The following is a 23,974-nucleotide window of genomic DNA, read 5'->3' on the forward strand; positions in this document are numbered from 1 at the left end:
AACTATAGTATTAATATTTTTTTTTTAAAATATTTTTTATTTAAAAATATATTAAAATAATTTTTAACTCTAAGGGATTAGTCCAGTGGTTTGCACTATTCTCTTTTAATATTTTAAACTCAATATCAGTAGTCATGAGGATTTATTACATTCCACTAATTAAATACATCAAATTAATATGAGTGATGCGTCTTTAATATTATAAAAGAAAAAAAGAAAAAAAAAGCAAAGCCTTGATGGCTATTGAAACGTCCCCCTCCTAAAAAAACAAAAATTCTGACATAATCCACTGATTTGCTGAAACGTCCCCACACACGTAAACCTGTAGCGTGCCGAAACGCCCGTGGAGTACTGCAAAAGCTGGAATAACAAATGAATCTTTCGTTCTGGCAAAGATGCGACTATTCTAAAGAAGTTGAGGAAGACGAAGAAGCAGGGTGAGTTAACACACAAATGAAAGAACTTCACTTTCACTTTCTATTCTAATCTTATTTTAATTAGCGGTCAATAAGTTTCACTAATCTAACCTTAATTATTACTGTTTGGTGGCTAAACACGATAAAAATGTTAATTAAAAGGACTATAAGAACTTGGGATCTGGTTCGTTGTTTTAACAACTGGCGCTATTGACCCTTCAACAAAAGGGCACTCCTCCTTTCCTTTGCTGCGTTTTCTTTCCCTTTTTATGTAGAGAGCTAGCGTGTATTACTGAAAAAAGCAACCACACCTCTGCCCCTGTCTCTGGTAATCTTCTGGGACTTTGATTTGTTTCTTTTGGCTGTTATGGTAGAATTTTTTATGTGGGGTTTGTGTGAATATGGTGTCGGTTGCTTCTTGTTGGCAAAGAAAGAGATTTGTGTGGTCGTGATTGGCGATTAAGTTGATTTCTTTTTAGTATATTGCATGTTGGTTTTGGCAATTATGATGTTTCATTCGGGCATTCTTCTTTCTTTCTTAGTGGGATCTGTGTGAAATTAAAGAGTGTTGGTTCATACTTGTTTGGAAAGTAAGTAAACAGTTAATCATTAGTGTATGATTTTATCTCTGTTTCTTTATTAAAGGATTTTGTTTTTTCTTCTTTTTTCCTGCAAGTGGGAATTCCTTCTTTTTGTATATTTTATAACTTCTTGTTTTGTTTGTCTCTACAGCCTTTGTCGTTTGTAAAATGCTTTCAATCTTTTTAATTCTGTTGTTTCTCAAGAACATTCATTGCGTTGAATGTAAGACTATGCAGTTTTTATTTTTATTTTCCATTAATGTTTTAATTTTTGAGTCTCCGCTCAATGTTGATAAACCTGTACTGTGAACTGCTTGCTGCTTCAGTGTATAGATCGAAGAATTTATTCCATTTGATCTGCTTTTTTCATTGTACAATAACATAGTTGAACTATCTTCAATTTCTGTTAACAATGCAGCTGCATTTCAATCACGTTTTCTACAATAGATTTGATTACTGGTTGTATTTAAAGATTTAGTGCTTTGGGTACTAAGTTCATCTATGTTTATGAAATGTACTTCATCTTTATTTAAGTGAAGGATTGGAAACGATGTGCAGGGATGATATTGAGCATTGAAAGTCAGCTAGCGTGTTTAATCGAGTTGTTTTCCAATGGGCCAAGAATTTCGATATCCCTGTACAACAGAAATTGGGAAATTGCTATGGTTTATAGGAGTGATAGTAGCTGTGGTGTTAACATTCCAACATTTTGAATTGCCATATGGAAACATTATATCATCTTTGTCTTCTGCTCAAAAGGATCTAGGAGCAGGAAATGGTAGCTTGTTACCTCATGGTGCCTCGTCAACACATGAAATGCTTAGCAATGTGACTCAATCAAATGGTTTGAACTACGCTGCTGGTGGTCAAGAGACTGGTGATAATCATGGAACTGAAACCCCAGCAAATGTAAATAATGGTGTAGTATCAGAAGGAAGCAGAGGCATGAATGAGTCTTCTCTGGTGGACAGCCGGGGAGAGGAGTCTTCACTGGATGAGTTGGTAGATACAAATACAAATTCCACACTCTATGTAAATAATGATGTTGGATCAGAAGGAATCAAAGGCTTGAACAAGTCCTTGGGAATAGACAACCATGGAAGGGAATCTTCACCTGAGCAGTTGCTAGATCAAAATGAAAATTCCACACTGGAACTCAACCATTCTGGTAATGGATCTGCTTCAATAGAAACTGACAGAAGCCTTTTTCGAGAAAACATCACTTCCACATCAGAAAATACAGGAACCTCACAAGCTGGAATTACACCCATTGCGCCAGCATTACCACCAGTGGATTCTCCAACTAATATAGCAATCCCAAGGAATGCAGAGCCTAGCACTTTAGCTCCTGTTGTTCCTGTTGAGTCGAATACATCTAAGACGGATAAAGATGCATCACATGGTTTAGAAAATGATGGGAAAGCAGGGGAACAGTTGAATAATTCTACTTCATTGCAGAATAATACTTCTGTGACTTCTGTTCGTGAGGTGAAGAAAGAACCTCATACGCCTTCCCCAGCAGTGATTTCAATTTCTGAGATGAACAATTTGCAGCTTCAAAGTTGGTCTTCTCCTATTTCAAGAGTATGTATAAAATTCTGCTCTGAATTATGTAAGGGATTAACTTTTTTGAGTTAGTTACATAAACTTTTCTCTTCTTGCTGCCAATTTGTTTGTAGAGACCACGATGGCCTTCAGCAGTAGACCAAGAGCTGCTAAATGCAAAATCACAGATTCAGAAGGCACCTCTTGTGGAGAGTGATTCCATGCTTTATGCTCCTCTTTATCGGAATATCTCCATGTTCAAAAAGTAAGCTCATTAAAATTGAAAGCCTCCCTTCTGCTTTAAGTGCGCATGCACACATAATTTGTTCTATTCTTAAAGATACACACTTTTCATGCTAGCAGTTTGCCCATGAACATAGCAATTAGAGTAGCTCAAGCAAAAACATTCAAGCGAAGAGGATTAGATAGTAAAATTTTGCAACGTTTATTGCAGGAGCTATGAATTAATGGAGGACATCCTGAAAGTATATATCTACAAGGAAGGAGAAAGGCCTATATTACATCAGGCCCCGCTCAAGGGTATATATGCTTCTGAGGGATGGTTCATGAAACTGCTAGAGACTAACAAAAAATTTGTTACAAAAGACCCCAAAAAATCCCACCTGTTTTACTTACCTTTCAGTTCTCGAAACTTGGAGGTAAATTTGTATGTTCCTAATTCACACAGTCATAAGAACCTCATACAATATTTGAAGAACTACTTGGATATGATCTCGGCAAAATATCCTTTTTGGAACAGAACTCGAGGTGCTGATCATTTTCTTGTTGCTTGTCATGACTGGGTAGGCTCTTCATGCTTCCTTTAGATTTACAATTTTCCATTTGAATGAATCTTGAATCTTTTCAAGTCATGCAGCATTTAAAGTAATGCCATCTCCTTTTATGTAATATCTAGTAATCTTTTTTGGTTTCTTGAAGTATTTTCTTGTGTGAAAACTATTTGTTGCATGTCATGGTTCACATAAGATTATTGGGTGATGACCAGTAAAATTTTCTTTCTTGGACTTTTTACCTATTACTTCTTGAGTTTACGATATTGCAGTGTATTTTTGTCCTAAAGGCTGGATGTGTAAGTTGAAAATCCGCACATAGCCAGCTGGAATGATTTTCAGTTTTTAGGGCATCGTAATCACATCAATTCTGTTGCCTAATAACCATGTTTTTCTCAGGCGCCAACTGAAACAAGACAACATATGGCCAATTGCATTAGAGCCCTCTGCAATTCTGATGCTAAAGGTGGTTTTGTTTTTGGCAAAGATGCAGCTCTCCCAGAGACGACCGTGCGAACACCTCAGAACCTTCTAAGAGATCTTGGAGGCAAACCTGCTTCCAAGAGATCAATCTTGGCTTTCTTTGCAGGTAGCATGCATGGCTATCTACGGCCAATTCTGTTACAGCACTGGGGAAATAAAGATCCCGATGTAAAAGTATTTGGTAAATTGCCTAAGGTCAAGGGCCGAGGCAAAATGAACTACCCACAGTACATGAAGAGCAGCAAGTACTGCATCTGTGCAAAAGGTTTCGAAGTCAATAGTCCACGAGTTGTAGAGGCCATTTTCTATGAATGTGTTCCCGTGATCATATCTGACAATTTCGTGCCTCCATTTTTTGAGGTTTTGAACTGGGAATCCTTTGCTGTTTTTGTTCTGGAGAAGGACATTCCGAACTTGAAGAATATACTCCTTTCAATCCCGGAGAACAAATATCGTGAGATGCAGATGAGGGTCAAAAAGGTACAACAGCATTTTCTTTGGCATGCTAGACCTGTGAAATACGATATATTTCATATGATTCTCCACTCTGTCTGGTACAACAGAGTTTTCCAAGTGCACCCAAGATAACCAAAAAAAAAAAAAATTTGCTGATATAGATGTTCATTTCATTGGAGGTAGCCTGAAAGAACCCCCTTGTGGGGAAGTGAAAACACAGAACAGGTTACATGGACAGGTGGAAATAGATGAATTCTGATCTTACATAGTTATTACATTTGTATTTTTCTGTAGATAGATTTTGGCAAAATAAAGTTACCATGCTGAATATGCCTCTCCTTTCCCTTGTTGTAAAGGGTTCTTCATATTCACTCACTTGAACATGCATCTGATCTTGTTGAAATTTACGGATGATATCACAATCTGAGTCTTCGCCTCAGTGTGCTGTGTTCCACTTTTGAAACTTTTATTTCTAGCAATGCCTGTCTAAAACATGGAAAAGGATAGGATATTTATTTTCCTCTTACCTATCAGTAAATGAAATTCCTCAGAGTGGCAGCATGATAGAAAATAAATAAAAAAACCCTACTAAAGCTAAACACAGATGTAAATAAACTAGGAAATGATATTTATAATTAACTCGTCACATGTAAATGGTTAATGACGGTAGCAATAGCAATTAGTTTTGCATGATTAATAAATCATACTTCAAACTTGAAAGTAACTTGTAATTACTATGTGCGTTATAGACAACATTATAATTAATTATGGACAAGCATTGGTTAATTCATCGGTTTCGGCCTTATCGGTATATTCATGCATAAAAAATATTTCAAACATCTCCTATTTTATATTATATATATAAAGCTAAATGATGTGATATTTTTACTATACATTAATTTTTGTTTATCCTCTTATATTTTACTGTGAATTATAATAATGTAATTTTTGTAAATTTTCAATTTGGTCTTCAAACTTTATTTTAGCACAATTGAGCTCAAATTAGAGCTTATTTTTTTTTTGGATGAGGGTTTAAAAGATAGAGGATTGAAGTGCAAAACAAGGGTAATATGGGTGGCGCGTTCAAATTTATTCGTGAAGTATATTTTTGCCCCTTGTATGCGTTTGCTGTAAGGTGGACGATCCTTTGCATTTTTTTAAAAAAATTTATGTTGATACTAAACTTTATTTTTATTATTTTTCTGTTCTTAGTGGGTGAGATGAGAGAGAAAATGACAGGGATTCGACCTAGAAAGAAAAAAAATATCATTTCTTTGATTCTGGCACCAAAACATTAGCATTTTGTTTTAAATGATTTCATTTGATGAAGAGAGTTTGATTTGAGTGTTTTTTTTTTTTTTACCTTGAAAGTGCATAAAAAAACCAGATATGAGATCAAGAAGAAATTGGTTTCCAAGTTAATTTTGGGAAGAAATTGGTTTTCTTTTGAAGGTTAATGATTGATTTAAAAAGGTTATTAGAGTGTTTCCTAGGTGTTTTGGGTTGAAAATAGGTTTCTTTTACAAGTTTGAGATATTTGACATGCATTTGTTCAGATATTCTTTTTGGAGTGAGACTTGTGAGTAGGTTTATAGAGACACCTATTATGACGAACTTCAAAGTTTTGAAGCAAATTCTTCAATATATCAAAGGTACTGTTGATTTTGGCTTATTCTATGATTATTCTAATAGTTTTAAATTTGTGGGTTATAGTGATAGTGATTGGGCTATAGATATAGATGATAGAAAGAGCACCACGAGTTTTATTTTCTATATGGGAGACACAACATTCACATGGAGTTCAAAGAAGCAATCTATAGTCACTTTGTCAACATATAAAGCTGAATATATAGCTACTACATCATGTGTTTTTCATTTCATATGGCTAAGGAGATTATTGAAGGAATTGTGAATACTATAAGAGAAGTCTACTGAAATAAATGTGGACAACTTATTAGCCATTGCATTAACAAAGAATCCAGTATTTCATGATAGAAGTAAGCATATTGACACAAGATTTCATTAGTTATGAGATTGCATTGCAAACAAGAAAGTTGAAGTCAAGTATGTAAAGACACAAGACCAAATCACAAATATATTTACAAAGCCACTCAAATATGATTTTTTTTTTAATCAAAATGAGAGATGTGTTGGGAGTTATGAAAAAATCAAGTTTAAGGGGAGATGTTGAAAGTAAACCAAATTTTAATTTCTAAAAAATTCAGAAATAGTTGACCAGTTTAGTTGACAGAATACAATTCATGTTTAGATGAGAATTTCCTTGCGTTAGTTTAATTCCTTGATTGTCTAGGACTTTATGCCTATAAAAGGCTTGTAATTCAGCATTATTAATAAGTACAAAAGAGAAAGAATAACTAAGAGAGTTTAGAGAGAAACACTTAATAAAAGTATACCTTCCTCTTAATCTTCTTTTTATTCTTGAGTTCTTGACCTTGCATTGTTGTGTTGATCTTATACCACACTTGCTTTACTTTCAACACTACATTCAACACATGAAGAGAAGCAAGTTGTGCATTTGTCCAAGACGTCATGAAGTAAACAGCCCCACAAATCATGGAAGCTATATTCTATGAGTGTGTTCATTATTAGAAATTTGGCAAATATAAATATAAACACCGATGAAAATATTTTTTCGGTATATACCGAGGGAATTGTAGTAGGAAAAGAAGGAATAAAAAAGCCAGAAAAGTCAATGACATGTAACATTTACCGACAACTTTACCGATGGAATTAACCGGATAATAAAGTTTATCTGTAAATATACTGACAGAAATAATCTATTGGTATATACCGATGAAATTACGGATGATATTACAATGAGATTCAAAAAAGAAAATCATACGGTGATGTGGCACGTTTTACTGATAGAATGACTAATGGAATGCCCGATAAAATAATTCTATCGGTAAATCCATCAGTGATATTTAATTTATGACCTGACGATTGACCCTCCTCTCCCCTCCCTTATTTCTTCTTCTTCCTTATGCATTTTTTTCCTGCAACAAACAACCACCTTTCCCCCCTCAATCTCAACACAATTCAACCTCCCACAATAAATTTGACTACCACAACACTCAGTTTGTCAGCATCCATGTTTTAATTCAAATTTTATTGAGGATTTTGCACCTTAAGTAAGCAAATCCACATCTTTTTTTTATTTGAACACAATTTTTAAATGTTAATTTTTTTTGCATATTTTTGTAGTATATGTATTTTGTTTGGGTGTTTACTTGTTTTGTAGTTTTTTTCTAATACAATTTTTTTGTATGGATTTATGATTTATACATGTTATGGTTTGTTTTAGATTTTGTAAAATTGTATTTGTTTGTAAATTGATGAAACTTATGTTGAATTTTTTACTTTGGTGTTTTGTGATAAAATAAATAATTGCTTATTTAATGAGTTCGTTTTATATTTTGTTAATTTTTTTGCCAAATTGTAATTTTTGATAAATGTGTAGAAATTTGAGTTTATGTAGATATATAATTGATAATGAATTAAGAGAACTATTAAAATAGATTGAATAAGATTGAGCTAAACCAATATTTTTATAAATTTATTTATTTAACATAGCTAATTAATATATGTTGTCATCATTATTTGCATTGTGCATCTTGATCAATTGGATCGTTTCTTTGTGGATTCCGATACGAAACTTTTGTAGATGTGTTTCGGGGTATTCCTTTATCATTTCATCCAACAGGAAGAGTTCCTCAAATTCTATTAATTTTTCTAGAATATTCTTTTCTTGAATATCATTTAAAAAAGTTTAAAGATCAGAAATAGTAAAATCTCATAATTTACGATCAATTCATTCAATATTTCCTTTTTTAGAGGGCAAATTCCCACATTTAAATTATCTGTTAGATGGACTAATACCGTACCCCATCCATCTAGAAAAATTGGTTCAAATCGTTCGCTATTGGGTCATCACTTTGAATAAATATAATGACTAAAAATCCAAAGAAAGGTTTATCCTTTGATCAAAATAAACATAGAAAAAGAGCTAGAAGGAAAAGAATGCAAATTTGCTTGAAACAGTTTCAAAATAGTTATTTTGCGCCTTTGTGTTCGTATTGAGCCCTTTATTATATCTCGATGAAAGTCCGATTGTTGTGAATAACGTATCAAAGCCACTTTGCTTGTTTGATCAAAATTAGTTGTATCTTTAGTTTTGGTTGGGTACTGTACGAAGTATTTGAAATACGCGAAAGAAATACCATTCAGGCAATATTTCCAATTAAAGGAGTTGCAAATGGATCTGCAGGTTCACCAATCATTGATGGTTCTAGAACCGCTAATCCTACATTACATGCAATAGTACCTAGAATTACTACTGGAAAAATATATAAAAGATCATTTGGCCATGCGGGTTCTCCGTAATAATTATGACCAATTTCTTTAGCCAATTTAGCTCTTAATACAGGATCATTCAAGGCAGGTTTTTTTTTGTTATTGAGATAGGTGAATTCTTAAAAATCCATCATCCGAAGAAACCGGACATGATAATTTTTCATCATCCGGCTCGAGCAAAAATCAAACGAACCAAATGGATCCATATAAAAAAAATCTATATCTCTATATGTTATAAAATCTAGATCTTATCCATATCTACACGTATATGAATGATTTGATACAGTAAAAAATTGTCTGGATTCTTTTTTTTTTTTTCAAATTTCAAAAGTTGAAATCATCCATCGCAAAGAATTCAATTCTTACAAATAAATGCTCACTATCCAAGTAGGCCTACAAGGGTGATCATAACCAAGTGCTTGTTGGGACGTCTTAGACCTTTCAATTGGTCGAAATGAGCACTAAAGACTTTTCAAGAGATCTCTTCCAAATCACTGGTATGACTATCAAAATCTAGAGAATCAGCATGTAGGTTCCAGATCCAAGTGGTAGTATCAGGTCCTTTAGTTATTGTTCTTGAGAAATGACTGGGTCTAGCCTATTCCTTGAAAGAAGTTTTGATGGGATCCCTATCTACCAAAATTTTTACTTCTGGTTCCAGCGAACGAATAATCATGGAGTCCTCCTCTTTCTGGACAACACATACAAAGAGACCCGCCAACAATCATGTAATTAGTGATATACAAGATTATGAGATTTTGGAATCTGTATATTTCGTGGCAACTGTGTTGAGTATTGTCCAACTAATTGTTTATCAATGATTGAAGAATATAAACTTTCTACCTATAAGCGTCACGAATTGAATTATAACCAAATTGCTTTAGGTCGTTTACCAATGTCAGTAATTGATGATTATACAATTTGAACAATTTTGAATTTACCTCAATCTTTAATCAAAATGGGCAAACCCCATTTGATTAAAGATTGATTGAAAAGTCATTTTTAATCATTAAACAAAGATCTAGGTTTGATCCAAAAGTCTGAAATATTTTTTTTTCATTTTGTTTGGTCAATAACTACAAAAGCTATAAATCCCAATTATTTAAATAGGTTTGATATAAGTAATGGATGATTGTTCATGGATATATCGATATTCACCCTAAGAGTTGCGGAGGATGTATTATTGTAATGGGGTTCAAGGTTTTATTAATTACACACTATCTAATTTAAGAAATATTAGTGGAGACGGTATTAGATGTCCATGCAAGAGATGTAAGAATAAAAAAAATTATCAATCCAGATGTTGTAACGATGCATCTTCTACAAAAAAGGTTTATAAATAAATACCTGTATTGGTATGCACACAAAGAACCATATACTCCTCACGATACCATATTAGAGAGGATGGTTGAGTCAGCTTGTAGTGCTAGCAACGTGCATAGAGTTGTAAATGACAATAATAATCCTTATAGAAATATGGTTATGGATGCGATGAGAATGAATTAAGGTCATGCCGATCAATATCCAATCATAGATGAAGAACCTAATGCAGACACTACCAGGATTTTTTTATCTTTTGAAAGGTTTTGATGAACCATTATGGGTTGTTTGCATAAATCACTATAAATTATCAGTCGTTGCACATGTGTTCATCATCAAGTCAGATTATAGGTTAAGTGAGGCCGGTTATGAAAAAATTATAGAATGGAAGAGAAACATTTTACTTGAAGGGAACATGTTGAAAGATAACTTCTATGCTGCTAAGTCCATAATTAAACCCCTCAGTCTAGGATACTAGAAAATTGACAAGTGTCCAAACTTCTACATGTTGTATTACCTTAAAAATACAAAGTCGACCGAATGTAGAACATGTGGACATTTTTGTTATAAACTCAGAACTGACAGGGGAATGACTCTTTTTGCATACAGAAAACTTAGATACTTTCTAATCACACTTAGATTGTAGAGGTTATTTATGTCACCAAAGACTACTAAGCACATGACATGACACCAATCACATGATGCGGTGGATGAAGTGATGATGCACCCTTCTGATTGTGAAGCCTCAAAACACTTTAACAATGTGCATCATTAGTTTTAAGTGGAATTAAGAAACATGTGTCTTAGGTTATATATAGACAGATTTAATCCATTCGGGTCATTTGCTGCTCCTTATTCCTGTTGGCTGGTGATACTCACGATTTACAACTTGCCACCAAAGATGTGTATGAGGCAAAAATTCTTTTTTTTTTTATCTACGATCATACTCGGTTCTAATAGTCTAGGTCAGAATATAGATGTTTGTCTTTGGCCATTGATTGATGAGTTGAAGTATTTGTGGTCATCCAAGACTTCGGTTTATGATGTATCAAGGAAATATAATTTTTTGACGAAAACAACTTTGATGTGGACTATCAATAATTTTTCTTCTTATGAAATGGTTTCTGGTTGGAGCACGCATGTAAAACTAGCATGTCCATATTGTATGGAAAATAACAAGATATTTACGTTAATAAATGACGGTGAAACCTTTTTTTTTATTGCCACTAGCAGTTCTTGCCAACAGATCACAAGTACAGAAAGAACAAGAAGGATTTCTTTATTGGCAGAGTTGAAAGGAATGCTGCACTACCACTTCTTTAAGATGAGGAATTGTATGATATAATGTTGGAGTATGGTGACATTGTGTTTGGTTTTCAATCCAATAAGTAGAAGTTTTCTAGTTTTGGTTTGACCCACAATTGGGTTAAGTGAAATATTTTTTGGGAGCTTCCTTATTGAAAGACCAATCTCCTCCGCCATAACCTTGATGTTATGCACATAAAAAATAATGTGTTTTAGAATATTTTTAACATGGTTATGGACATAAAAGGGAAGACAAAAGACAACATCAAGGCTAGAATGTATATAACTTTGTTTTATCACCGTAAAAGTATAGAGGTGGTTTATGTTGGGTCACGGGTCGCAAAACCCAAAGCTAGCTTCGTCTTAGACAAGAATAACCAATTACTTGTCTACCAATGGCTTAAGAGTCTGTGTTTTTCTCATGGACGTGCTTTAAACATACCAAGGATAGTGAATTTGGTGGATTACATATTGTATGGAATGAAGAGTTATGATTGCCACGTGTTTATGCAAACACTCATTCCATTAGCTTACCAGGATTTATTTCCAAATGGGATATGTGATGCACTTATGAAGATCAGTCATTTTTTTAGAGATATATGCTTCAACAAGTTGCAGACATAACACAAGGAGAGGTCTCAAAAAAATATCGACCAAACAATATGCAAACTTAAGATAATATACCGTCTATTGTTTTTCGACTCGATGGAGAATCTACCTATACATTTACTATTTAAGGCAAAAGATAAAGGCCCGTTCAAGAGGTTAGGGTTTACACATGCCTCATAATTATAATTTTTTGTCTTTCTTTGCATAATTCAAAACATCTTTTTAATTCCATTTATGTATTTGTTCAACCTTAAGAGAAAAGTAAAAAACAAGGCGCATGTTAAGATTTTGATATGCGAGGCCTATATTGTTGGAGATATGTAAACATTTATCTCGTATTATTTTGAGTTTCAATTGAAAATAAAATCCACCACGTTCCAAGGCATGATGATGATGAGGAAGTGCATTCAAGTGAGAACTTGTCAGTATTCTCTTATCTTGGACGACCATATCAAAAAATATTATGAGAGGAAGATATTTGTCTAAAATAGAATTCAGATAAACACATAGTTATCTTATCTCGTACTTAATTTTTGATTAAAATTATAATAAGATTAAACACATGTAAGTATTGTTTAATTATTCTTATCTCTCAAGATACTTAATTTCATTACACATTTCTTGTTATTTTTTCATGGTTGTACTTTATGTACTAGGTTTATCAATTAGAAAGGAATGCTAGTGTTATTTTGTCTTTACTAAGTCTGAGTCCTGAAAGAAAGGTGAAGTACTACAATGAGTATTTATCAATGAACATGTGTTTCATACTGAAGAATATAAGCAAGGTAGAAAGATATATAATAATGAGGTTTGTGTTAAGGGATATGAGTTTGGAATGACTATTATGAGAAGTTAGAAGAGACAATTGAATTGCAATATCACAATGAACAAAAAATAGTTTTTTTTTAATTCAAATTCTATTGGTATGACATCACTGATAGAGGAATCAGAGTAGATCCCTATCATGGTTTGGTCAAAATTAATTCAAAGGCTAGAGTCTGCAATGTTGACAATGTCTTTGTTTTCGCCAAGCAATGTCAACAAGTTTATTACACATACATTCATTCCTATAAAAAGGATCGTTCAAGAGTTAATTGGCTATCCATAGTGAAAACCAAATATAAAGGTTGTGTCGATGTTGTTCAAGATAGGGATAATGAATTAACTATGGAAGATGATGTCTTTCAACTTGAGTTAGTTGATCCATATCGAATTGCTCCATCTAATAACTTGGAAGAAGGTTCAAATTTTCACATTATCGTTAATATTTTTGTTGATGTTAATGCTGAGGAATTGAATGATGTATTGAGCTTCAATGAACATATACAAGTCGATAAAGAAGATTGCGATAAAGATGAGGACGAGTCAATTGACGAAGAAGAAGACAATTCTGATTAATTTGCACAACACGAATTTGTAATGCCATAAACTATAATGTTATATATTATAGATATGGATAGATATAATCTGGCATCAGACACTGTTTTACATCGATGGAAATACCGATATAATGTGTCCGTCGATATATTTCAGTGGCGATGAGAATTGTTTCTCTTCTCTCTGGCACTGCTCATGGTGTTAATTACACATGAATATACCGACACAATATTTATGTCGGTATATTCTAGTGGTGATGAGAACTTTTCACTTCTCAAGGCGCTGTTCACTTCTCAAGACGTTGATAATTAATGTTTTTTTTACCAACAATATCACCGATGAAATGAGAATTTCAAGGTGCTAGTAATTAATGTTCTTCTTGGCTGTTAACTGTTTACTCTTTTACCGATGGAATGAAAAGCCACAAGTAATATTTGGAGGGGTTTCTGAAATTTTTTCGTGCGAATTGAAAATTTCAACTTGACTTCACAAGTGGAATCACCTATAGAAATTTTAAAGATATTAATATTTAATATTCTATCGGTAAAACCTAATATAAAAGACTATGGGCATAGTAGACGAGGCTTCATCTTCTTCATTCTTCTTCTTTCATCCTTTTTTTTTCCTCTTCTTCCTCATTCTCTTATTTTTGTTCATGACCTGAGCCGAAATCAAGCATCATCTTCTCTTCTCATCCTAAGGTATGTTGTCTTTCTTTATTTTTCTCCTTATTTTTCTATTTTTCAGGTTTTTTAACAATCCCTTTTCATTTATTTTGTTTTTGTTTTTGTTTTTTGTATTTTTTAATTCTTAACCGACACTAAGCACGCCATAAATGTAAGAATTTTTCATTTCTTTTTATTCTTTAATTGTGTTTTTTTTGTCATTATTTTGTTGAAATTTTAGTTGTTATTTAAATAAATTTTTCATTATTTTGAAGAATTTTAGTTATTTTTTTTTCCAATTTTGCTATTCAATTTCAATCAAATGTGTAGGATTAATTTTAATTATTATTTTGAATTTTTGTTAATTTAGATGAATTTTTCTAAATTTCATCTAAATTAATTTAGATGAATTTTTCTATCAGGGATGTTGATTATCACAAGTCATTAGGTGCCGACCAAGAACATGCACTTGAGGCATAGGCATCGACTTACGACGAGGGGTCGTGGAGTGCCATGCCACAATATTGAGGGGGGGTCCCTTCACAACGAGATTCATTTACCCGTAAGTATAAGGCCCAATGGTAGGATGACCTTTCAATGTAAGTTTGATTTGCTTTCATAACGACATGTTTAATAATTGTTTTTTAAATAATTTTATTTAACAAATTGCACTTTCAAGCTTACAAACATTGAGGTTGCAAAAATAATAACATCGACCTTTAAATCGTTGATGTAAATTTCATTGTTTCAATGAAGTTAGATTTCCAAACATGCTGAATGGAAACCGCAGGTCGGTCGATGCATGGTTTCAAGGTTTAAGGTTAGTATTAAATTAAATATTTTTTTATTATGTTAATTTGGTTAGTTTATTGAAATTACTTGAAATGTTTTTTACTGCAAGGAAAAATTTGAATGAGAGAGACCTAATAATAATGTTGTAAGGAGAGTTTGGAAGAATCACGCTGCAACTAGATAAGATCAAAATCAGGATAATTTTTTTATTCCAAATATTAAAATTTTATTTTTTATTTACTAACATATAATTTATTGGTAACATATAGGTTGCGTGATTTTTTGGTAAGAGGTGCAAAAGAAAGTATAAAAATATGCGAGAGAAAGCAAGCTTCCAGCTTGGAATGATGTGGCAATTTGGAAGAATTTCAGACCGCCATATATCTCGGAGGTTGTATGGGTGGACTACATTCAGCACGTGACGTCCCCGCGTTTCACTTGACGATCACAGTCTGGTGGGGAGAACTGACACTAGCGTGTTCACCGTTCCTTTACCAAGCACACCGACGACTCCGTTCCATTCGTTTCGTATGCGAAGCGGATGATAAGATTTTTTTATTTCTTTCATTTTATTTCTTATTTTTTATAAATATAATTAACTGATAATATCTTTATCTTGCAGGCTACGGTTCTTGGACGCGAGCCAAGCCTGAAGCAGCTTTTTATTGAAACGCATGTGCGATGACTACCAAAAAGGGGTGCATCAGTTTGTGGATAGCCGAGCTCAGCACTTTGTGGTATGTTGGTTTTCAACTATTTTTTTATTAAGTTATAATTTTCTTCAATTTAATAAATTTATTTTTTCTTTCTAGGATACATATAACAACTGCTTGAATGAGAGATACAAGGACTATTCTTCGACCCATTCGGTGAGCCCGATAAAAATTAGGTGTACAAATTCTGTAGCACTACGGCCGGGAACTTACGGACGACTCATAGAGTTTTGACCGTTGAATACTCTCAATCGATTCCGAGCACTCAAACTCCTGATTTTGAGGTGATGTTAGACCAACGAGTACAATATCAGATGACCAATCTTATTGAAAAATATAAATGACCCAATGCGGATTACGAAAAACTCCATCAAGTTGTAATGGAGATGAGATCACACATGGGTGGTTCATATGCTCCTCCTTATTGGCCCCACGGTCCTGGCGGCGACCAGTTTTCTCCTCCTCCAGTGTCACCTTTATTTTAGATTTATTGTATTTGAACGTATAAATGTTTAAATTTGTCAAAAATACTTGATTTTTTTTTTACTTCTGTTCAATATATATATATATATATATATATATATATATATATATATATATATTAATGACGGGGTTACCGATGGACCACATCCATCGATATATTTCAGAGAGTTGGAAAAAAATGTACTGCAAATGTCACTGTTATTGTTAACTCTCTGACGAAATTACAGATGATATTCTGCCGGTGATATTTTATATTTATCGACAGACAAATAAAAACACCAACATAATTGCATACGGTATTTCGTCGGTTATAAGACAAACTTCCCGAGGGAAATACCGATGGAATGAAGCATGCAAGTTTTTTTTGGCGCACTTTATCCGTTTTTAAATCCATCAGTAAATTTATTTTTGATGGACTCACCGACATAACAAAAATTATAGACGAGAGTTTTTTTGATGGACTATTTCTATCTGTAATCCCGTCAGTAAAATACCTTTAGACAGACTGTGATTGTAAATATCGACGAACTTCAATCGTTTCGGCTCATTATTCTAGGCTTGAGGTGATTAAAGCATATGGTTGCCGGATCCTAAAATCTCTATTTCTGCACACGATACCTTGCTGCTTCCATGCCTTATCCCTCCTCTGATTGGAACAGTGTTGCCATCTCTTTCCATAGACGCAAATTTGTAGTCCCAGCAACATCATCAAGGACAGTTACAGCCAGTTTTCACTCATATTAATACCTAAGCTTGGAGAATTAAATGATGAAGAAGAGACATGTTGAAGCCTGTTTGCATCCAATTTTACGCTGATGAATTTGTCCCTTAACATCTCTTACAGCTTTCCAGCATAATCATGGTTGAATGCATGTTAGAGGTGGCAAAGAAACACACTCGTGATGAAAATCTTCTCATCTACAATAATAAACAAAATAAAATACATGCTTTTTTCTTGCATATTTTACAGGTCTCAAGAAAACAATGAATGCTTGCAGACACGCCATGATAAAAGAAAAGAAAAGAAATAAATTTATAGGTTTAAATGCTGACCAAAAATCATCCAATATGAAAAATCTTGGCAGCAATTGCATTTGAAGAGTATGAGCTAGAGTTTTTAGTTATAAAAAAGCTATAATTATATTTTCAACTCATTAATTTTCTTACATAAATTGATTTTAATTTATTCTTGACGGCTTGCTCATAAAGCTAATGATTTTCAAAATTTCATTTTGCTGGGTAGAAATTGAATCACAGTGCATGAAAACTCAATTCACATCTGCCTTGAAGAAAAATTAAATAAATAAACCTTGAAAAGAAGAGCTAGAGAATGTGAATAGAATCTACGATTGAAAGTAAGTGAAGCACGTGTTGTAACTATACTGACGTGAAAATCAGTGTAAAAAAGATTCTTACCTCTAACATCATTAAAACTCTAAAGCAAACACTCTCGTAATAAATCTGTGAGCTCTCCGTCTGACAACCGTCGGATCACATCTTCTTCCCATTATGACACCGTTTTGATAACATTCCAAATTACCGTTCACTCTTACAATGACATCACCCGTATCATAACCTTACCAATAAACCGGCGACTTTCCGAATGACTATTTTAACCTTCACAATCATCCGTTAATCTCATCCACGTCATAATCAACAGGGACAAATGCATAAATTCGGTTTATTTTATCTACAGAACAACCTTAAAGAAACAAAAAAAAAAAAAAAAAAAAAAACAGTTTCATAAAAAGGCAATAAACGGCAAACTTCACACGTTTTTCTTTATCTACCTAATTTTGTCTTTAATTTGTAATTTTCTTTTTTATGGTAATTCTGAGTTTCAAAGGTTCTTGATTGTTAAGATCGAAATCAAAGACCAAAAAAAGGATAAAGAAGAAGTAGTGATTGATTGACAGATAGATAGAAATGGCAACAGAAAGCAAGCAAAGCGTGGTGAAAGTGAAGCCAAGCAGTAGTAATTTTGATGGTTCCAAAGGAAAGATTGAATCTTCGATGAAAGCTAAGAAAATTGAGAGCTCAAACAAACAACAACAACAATCTGTTGTTGATTCAAAGGATAAATCTATCTCAGTTGTAACTAAAACTGAGGTAATTAAGCTACCCCATCTCTCGAATTGTTTTTATTTTTATCTTTTATTGTGTGTTTATTGAGATTTTCATTTCTTCTATGTTGTTATCATAAAGTGGCTATTTTTATTATTGGTTTCACAATTTGGTGAGCTTTTGCATCTGGGTTTTCGTTGGTTTACTTTTTATGTAATGGAATGTGGAATGTACGTTTTGAGGTTCTTAAGGATGTTTTCAGTTAATTGAATGATATGGGTTTATTGCTTGATCTGGTTAGTTGATTGTGTAGAAACTGAAATGGATTGATTTATGTGAATATGGTGTTTTCTGTGTTGTTTTTTTTATTAATCTGCAGTGAGTTGGTTAATTTTTGGGACATTAGTTTTTCCTGGGTTCTTGATCGGTTTGGTTCTGATATCTCATCTTTTGTTCTGTTTACTATTTTGTTTGAATACCAAGGTAAAATCAAAATCAGCACCGAGTTCGTCAAAAACTACGACGACAACCACTACCACTAGAGTGAGACAGAAGAAAGTATACTCCTTGCCAGGCCAGAGATATGATCCTCCTGAAGAGGTTTGGCTTTGAAATTTTTTAATTTTGAGCTGTTGGTTTGGATAATCTGATTATAATTTTTATGTGGAAAGTGTCTTTAATTCTTATGTTTGCTGCCGATTTCTTTCGACAGAGAGAACCACTTAGGATATTCTACGAGTCTTTGTCTAAACAGATTCCAACTAGTGAAATGGCAGAATTTTGGTGAGTTTCCCCTCATCAACCACTTGATTCTAAATGAATTTCTTAAAATCCCGTTGCTGTTCTAATTTTGTGCTTGCCCGAAGTTGGAGTGAGGCCTGAGCTTGACCCTGGTGCTCATTGCGATCTATTGTTGTATTGCTCAGTTTCATTGGGATTTTTAACCATCCCGTTCTGGTTCCTCTATTCGTCTTAAGTAAGCAGTTCTCGTCCTTGGTTAAAGTGTTCATAGGACCTTGGTTGTTCAGTTAATTTGTTTCATAGCCTTTGTTGGGATTACGCAACATTTAGTTGGCATGCATATTAGCACATAGGAATCCCTTTTAATGATAACATTAACCTTTGCAAGGATTAAATTTTTTTACGTTTGGTTCTTGGGAATTCGTGTGGCCCCGTGTCCCTTTTTTCTTTGTTACATTGTACAATATAGAAGCTCTGAACTCTTAGCCATCCATAGGAATACACATGTCAGAAGACTTGGAACATTTTAGGCATGGAGTTGGGGCTGGATATTATACCCAAATCTGACTGGTTTTACTTCGAATCCTTTAGCAAACCTAGTATGCTGTGGAGTCTGATTAAATGCACACTCGTGCTGTAATGCAAGTTCATTATTGTTGGAATTAAATCGATCCTTATGTCCTCAGGATTTGATCTCCTAGCAGGAGTTGGTTTCCTACTTGACATAGGAGTACTTGTTAGTAATCCTCGTTAAAATTGGTTTCCTAGTAAATGTTGGACTCGTTATTGGTTGGTTAGAGCTTCTGTAACTACAGGGGCTTGGTCTTGTTTTAGGTTTGTCTAGTGATTAAGAGAGCACTAATTCCCTGTGTGGTTTAAAAATACTTGTGTGGATGAGCTGGGTTACAGCTTAGGTTTTAAACAAATAAATGCGTGTGCACTGTTAGTGCAACGTCTTGAATCAATAAAAAGGAGTACTGTGTCAAGGTATTTTGATTTCCTACAATAATCTTCATAACTTTGACTCCCAGCTAATTAAAGGCTGGTGATGTCCTTCAAAGAAAGCATTTCTACGTCAATACAGTTAATAAATGTGTGCAATAAAGTGTTTAGATGCATTTTAAGCCTACAATATTGCTGTACTGAATTGTAATACCTCGCTGGAAGTTCTGCACCCATGAGCTTGTAATCCCCTCTTTGAATGGAAGTCTGCTGGAAATAAACTGAGATATGTCGAAAAAGACTGGTAACCTAAATGCTAAAAGGTGAATTACCTAGGCCTGCTTCTTTCAATATTTCAACTGTACACGGTGAGTAAAGCATTTGAACCTACTTTCTTTCCTTGTGGTAACTGCTGTTAAGGGAATAGTTTGTTTCTTAGACTCTGGTAATGTTATCCTCTCTCGTATCGACTTTGTCTTACTCCATGAGTATTTTACTTTCCTTTGTGATGATTTCTTCGACTTCGTTTTTTTGAGGAAAGATACGACCAAGAAAAAATGTCAGTACCTTTAAAGAACACAATTATACTAAAATGATATTCCTTTCCACCTCGGCTGGATATCTTGCGTTAGATATCTCATGCTACCGCGAAGTTCATTTCATTTTCACTAACAACTAATAAATTCAGCTGCAATTCGTTTGAGAGGCGTGACAAAATTCAGTCTGCAGGATGATGGAACATGGCTTACTATCCCCAGAGAGAGCCAAAAAGGCACATGAGAAGAAACAGAGAAAGCAAAAAATGCAACGATTTGGAACTCCCATTAAATCTACCAAACCATCCACTAGTAAACCTGAGAGTTCTCAAAAGCAGCAGCAGTCATCAAAGAATGGAGACCTTAAAGCCAAGAGGAAAATCAGCAATGACAGTGACGATGACGACTTTATTTTAAGTTCGAAAAGAAGGAAAGGGTAAGAAATAAAATTTCCATTTGTATGTGTCACAAGTTTCAAGAAATAATTTCATTTAAATTTCTTTGCATTAAACTTCAGAAAGGCAAGCTTTCTAGACAACTGATACAATGCGACATTCTTTATATTTTTGAACTTCTGGAAACACCAAGTGTAGATAAATTTCCCAATTCTTGTTCATTCCTTGTTTTTCCATTTTAACTCCGATGATGCCAATAACTTCTTATGATCCAGCATTGAGGGGGTAATATGCAGACCTAAAGTTCTACATCACTACTCTTTCCTTCCAGATTGAACGGCTAAGCATTCATCCACAGACCATGTATAGAAACTAATGGTAGAGCATGGAGATTTTTTCCTCAGCATTTACAGCACAGAGCTATCTCTTTTTCTAACAATGTGGTAGTCATAACAGATGCAAATTCAACTCATTTAAATGCCCGTGTACGGGCAATACATGTGACAGACAAGCGGTGAATAAGCATGATTCAGACTGTTTTTCCATATCAGGCCACAATACATTTTGGATCAGATGAATATAAAGTTTCACTGGTCAATAAAGACTCTGGAAACTGGTACTGTTTGATTATCTGATCTGCAAAGGAAATATCTTGTGGCTTTGGTGAAAGAATGGTCTGCATTGTGTACTGTTTTCAAATTTGCCACTGCGTTGCATCAGGTAAAACAGGTTTTTAGTGCATGAGAGAGTGAGCCATGCTGATTGTTACTGAATGTGCAGGGGATAGTTCCTGATTCCAGTAAACAATAATAAGTAATCTTACATAATTGTATCATATCTTCCACAAAATGGGAATTCTGATTCTTTCACATCAAGCTAAAAATTTAATACTTACAAGATGGTTTGAAATTGTGATTGCTCATGGCCATGTTTGAATCAAGTAGTGTTATTTTCATGTCAACTCATTAGCAGCATTCAAGATGAAAGTCATAGTTATCTTACTTCATAAAGTCTTACAAAATTGAAAAAAAAAGAGGTAGGAGAGCACTTCAAAACTCAAACCAGAAGAGATTTTCTCTCTTCCCTCTCTTCTTATTAACTGCTAATTTCTCGATTTCCTGATGCATCAGTTCCTTCCTTTCCCTCGCCAAAGAAGAATGAAAAAAAGCCCAAAAAAACATGAACACAATATTTCTAGAAAAAATAGATTCCTACAATCAATCACCACTCCATATATATAATACAACCAGCTTACACAATCATTTAGTTTTAGACCGATCTTTCTTCTTGAGATGAGATCACTCGCTATACCCTCTTAAAACAAAGAAAAAGTACGGTACCTCAAGTCCTTGATAGAGTTCAGGATCAGGGCATTCTGTTCTTCCTGGTGTTTTTTTGGATTTTTTTTTTAAATTAGCATAGTTATTAAAAAAAAAATTGCATGATAACAACGTTTCAAAAAATCTCACGCTTCCCACGACAAGTTAAAGTGAAATTTTAACACAAACAGACTCTTAAGACTCCCTTTCCTCTCTCTTGAATTGTGTTTGAGGAGACCACAAGAAATTTTATAGAACAGGTGGCTTCATTAAAATAGCTTGACTTCTTATGGATGTTGTTGATACAACAGGTGGCTGCATTAAAGAAGCTTTCATTGATAAAGTTTTTCGAGTACAAATTGAATAAAAGCCAGCAGCTTCCACCAAACTCCGTCCGAATAAGAGATACAACAATTCATTCATTAATGTCGTGGTTGAAAATCGTAATATCAGTTAAAATTATATTTTATCAATTTATTTTTGTTACCATGTTAATTCATCTATTTTTTTTTTAATTTTATATACGAATTGCCTGATTTATCCCTTTTTTTTTTTTTGGTCAAAGAGCCAATCTGTTATTCGGCTGGCGGTACTTGCGAAGTTTGTTAAGAGTTCCGTAGCACTCTATTGGGATGAGGAAATGCTTATACAGTGGCTCAAGTACAAATCAATCTTACTCACAGCGCGATCATTGTCAGTGGGCATAATGATGCCAAAATTTACAGCCATCGCTAGCTAGCATGACAGAAAAAAAAAGAGTAAAACTTTTACTACCCGTGCATCTTTCTCAGGGTTCTGGATAAACCCCGGTGACTTTATGGTAGATTTTGCAAGATTTTTTTTTACTTTTACAGCACCAGCTTTGAATGCCCCATGGAATTGGGTGGTAATTTTGGTAACTTGTCTTTTGTTATCAATTTGACAGGCAATTTTTGTAACTTGTACACAATAAAACTATTTAAAAAAAAAAAACAATAATCAATTACAAGATGACGCTTCAAGAAACAAGAAAGAAAACGCCATTTCACTTGCAATTTTTTTTTTAATCCATTAAGCTTGGCATGATTGAATTTCTCTAAGGGATATGTCACGTACATAGTAAAATTACATGTGTGGCTAGGCTCAAAATTGGCATGGTTGTATTTGTGGTGATGGAAATCTTTTATTTGATGTTGATCTTGTCATTAAAACAAAAAACAAAAATCTTTGTATGTTACATGCTTGTATATAATTGTCAATTAATTTTAAACACAAGGTTACAAACTTGTTTACTGTACACAATCTCTCCCATGAAATAAAAGGATTTAAGTTTGATAATTTGTACTGTAAGGTTTAGGTTGAAATTCTTATAAGGATGGTGATGATATTTGGAAAACTTGATATTACATTTAAGCTTTTTATGTTTTATGATGGATTAGAGAGCGACTGAACTGGAGCTAACGAGTGACTCATCTAAAAAAAAAAAAAACAAAAACAAGTTCCTTATTAGAATAGAAAATCATCCAATGCTTAAGTTAGTAAATATAAGAAGAGAAGTGTGTGTTAGATAGAAAGAGATAAGAGAAAGTGTAGGTCAAGGGAGATAATGTAATAATGTGCAAAACAAGGAGAGTAAATGTATGTATTGTTAGGTTTTCTAAAATGCAATGTTTAAGTTAGTAAATATAAGAAGAGAAGTGTGTGTTAGATAGAAAGAGATAAGAGAAAGTGTAGGTCAAGGGAGATAATGTAATAATGTGCAAAACAAGGAGAGTAAATGTATGTATTGTTAGGTTTTCTAAAATGCATACATGCATCGGAAATGATAAATTTATAATTTTCTGGAAGTTCCAGGATCTCATTAGATAGATTTAGAGTTGTTTAGGGTTTATACGAAAATTATCTATAGATCAAATGTTTTTTTTTTACTTTGAATAATTGCTTCAAGACTGAGTTATCGCAAAGTACAAGCAGTCTAAGTGTCTGACCTCTAATGGTAATTCATACAAACCACCAGTAAGAAATCTTCTAAACCATTTTAGAAAAGAGTGATTGTTATACTTTTGAGTTTTAGCTCTTTTTTTTTGT

General features: G+C 33.6%; 2 protein-coding genes across 7 annotated transcripts; both read left to right on the top strand.

Moving 5' to 3' along the window:
* Window positions 1-271: 271 nt before the first annotated feature.
* LOC7476705 (probable glycosyltransferase At5g03795) lies at window positions 272-4,711 on the top strand. 4 transcript variants are annotated; one of them, XM_024590531.2, is made up of 6 exons: window positions 282-437; window positions 579-744; window positions 1,556-2,581; window positions 2,677-2,807; window positions 2,997-3,345; window positions 3,733-4,711. In XM_024590531.2, the coding sequence occupies exons 3-6, from the start codon at window positions 1,610-1,612 to the stop codon at window positions 4,402-4,404; spliced, it is 2,124 nt and encodes a 707-aa protein (XP_024446299.1). In that variant the 5' UTR covers window positions 282-437; window positions 579-744; window positions 1,556-1,609; the 3' UTR covers window positions 4,405-4,711. The 4 variants fall into 4 exon arrangements, with proteins under 4 accessions (XP_024446300.1, XP_024446299.1, XP_002324801.2 ...); XM_024590532.2 differs by lacking the exon at window positions 579-744 and having other exon boundaries at window positions 272-437; XM_002324765.4 differs by having other exon boundaries at window positions 286-744.
* A 12,935-nt stretch (window positions 4,712-17,646) lies between these two features.
* On the top strand, window positions 17,647-22,661 carry LOC7476703 (uncharacterized). 3 transcript variants are annotated; one of them, XM_052449214.1, is made up of 5 exons: window positions 17,647-18,019; window positions 18,458-18,574; window positions 18,687-18,757; window positions 20,387-20,629; window positions 22,475-22,661. In XM_052449214.1, the coding sequence occupies exons 1-5, from the start codon at window positions 17,837-17,839 to the stop codon at window positions 22,644-22,646; spliced, it is 786 nt and encodes a 261-aa protein (XP_052305174.1). In that variant the 5' UTR covers window positions 17,647-17,836; the 3' UTR covers window positions 22,647-22,661. The 3 variants fall into 3 exon arrangements, with proteins under 3 accessions (XP_052305174.1, XP_024445413.1, XP_002324800.2); XM_024589645.2 differs by lacking the exon at window positions 22,475-22,661 and adding an exon at window positions 20,864-21,919 and having other exon boundaries at window positions 17,648-18,019; XM_002324764.4 differs by lacking the exon at window positions 22,475-22,661 and adding an exon at window positions 20,920-21,919 and having other exon boundaries at window positions 17,649-18,019.
* Window positions 22,662-23,974: the final 1,313 nt, after the last annotated feature.

The sequence above is a fragment of the Populus trichocarpa genome, chromosome 18 (assembly GCF_000002775.5).
Source record: "Populus trichocarpa isolate Nisqually-1 chromosome 18, P.trichocarpa_v4.1, whole genome shotgun sequence".
NCBI classification, from domain to species: domain Eukaryota; kingdom Viridiplantae; phylum Streptophyta; class Magnoliopsida; order Malpighiales; family Salicaceae; genus Populus; species Populus trichocarpa.

What these genes read in the sequence shown, in the direction of transcription:
- LOC7476705 (XM_024590532.2), top strand. Translation starts at nt 1,610, where the DNA reads ATGGGCCAAGAATTTCGATATCCCTGTACAACAGAAATTGGGAAATTG. An exon ending in AATATCTCCATGTTCAAAAA is followed by an intron (nt 2,808 to 2,996) that starts GTAAGCTCATTA and finishes CGTTTATTGCAG; the next exon opens with GAGCTATGAATTAATGGAGG. An exon ending in TTGTTGCTTGTCATGACTGG is followed by an intron (nt 3,346 to 3,732) that starts GTAGGCTCTTCA and finishes TGTTTTTCTCAG; the next exon opens with GCGCCAACTGAAACAAGACA.
- LOC7476703 (XM_052449214.1), top strand. Translation starts at nt 17,837, where the DNA reads ATGGCAACAGAAAGCAAGCAAAGCGTGGTGAAAGTGAAGCCAAGCAGT. An exon ending in GATATGATCCTCCTGAAGAG is followed by an intron (nt 18,575 to 18,686) that starts GTTTGGCTTTGA and finishes TTCTTTCGACAG; the next exon opens with AGAGAACCACTTAGGATATT. An exon ending in AGTGAAATGGCAGAATTTTG is followed by an intron (nt 18,758 to 20,386) that starts GTGAGTTTCCCC and finishes TTCAGTCTGCAG; the next exon opens with GATGATGGAACATGGCTTAC.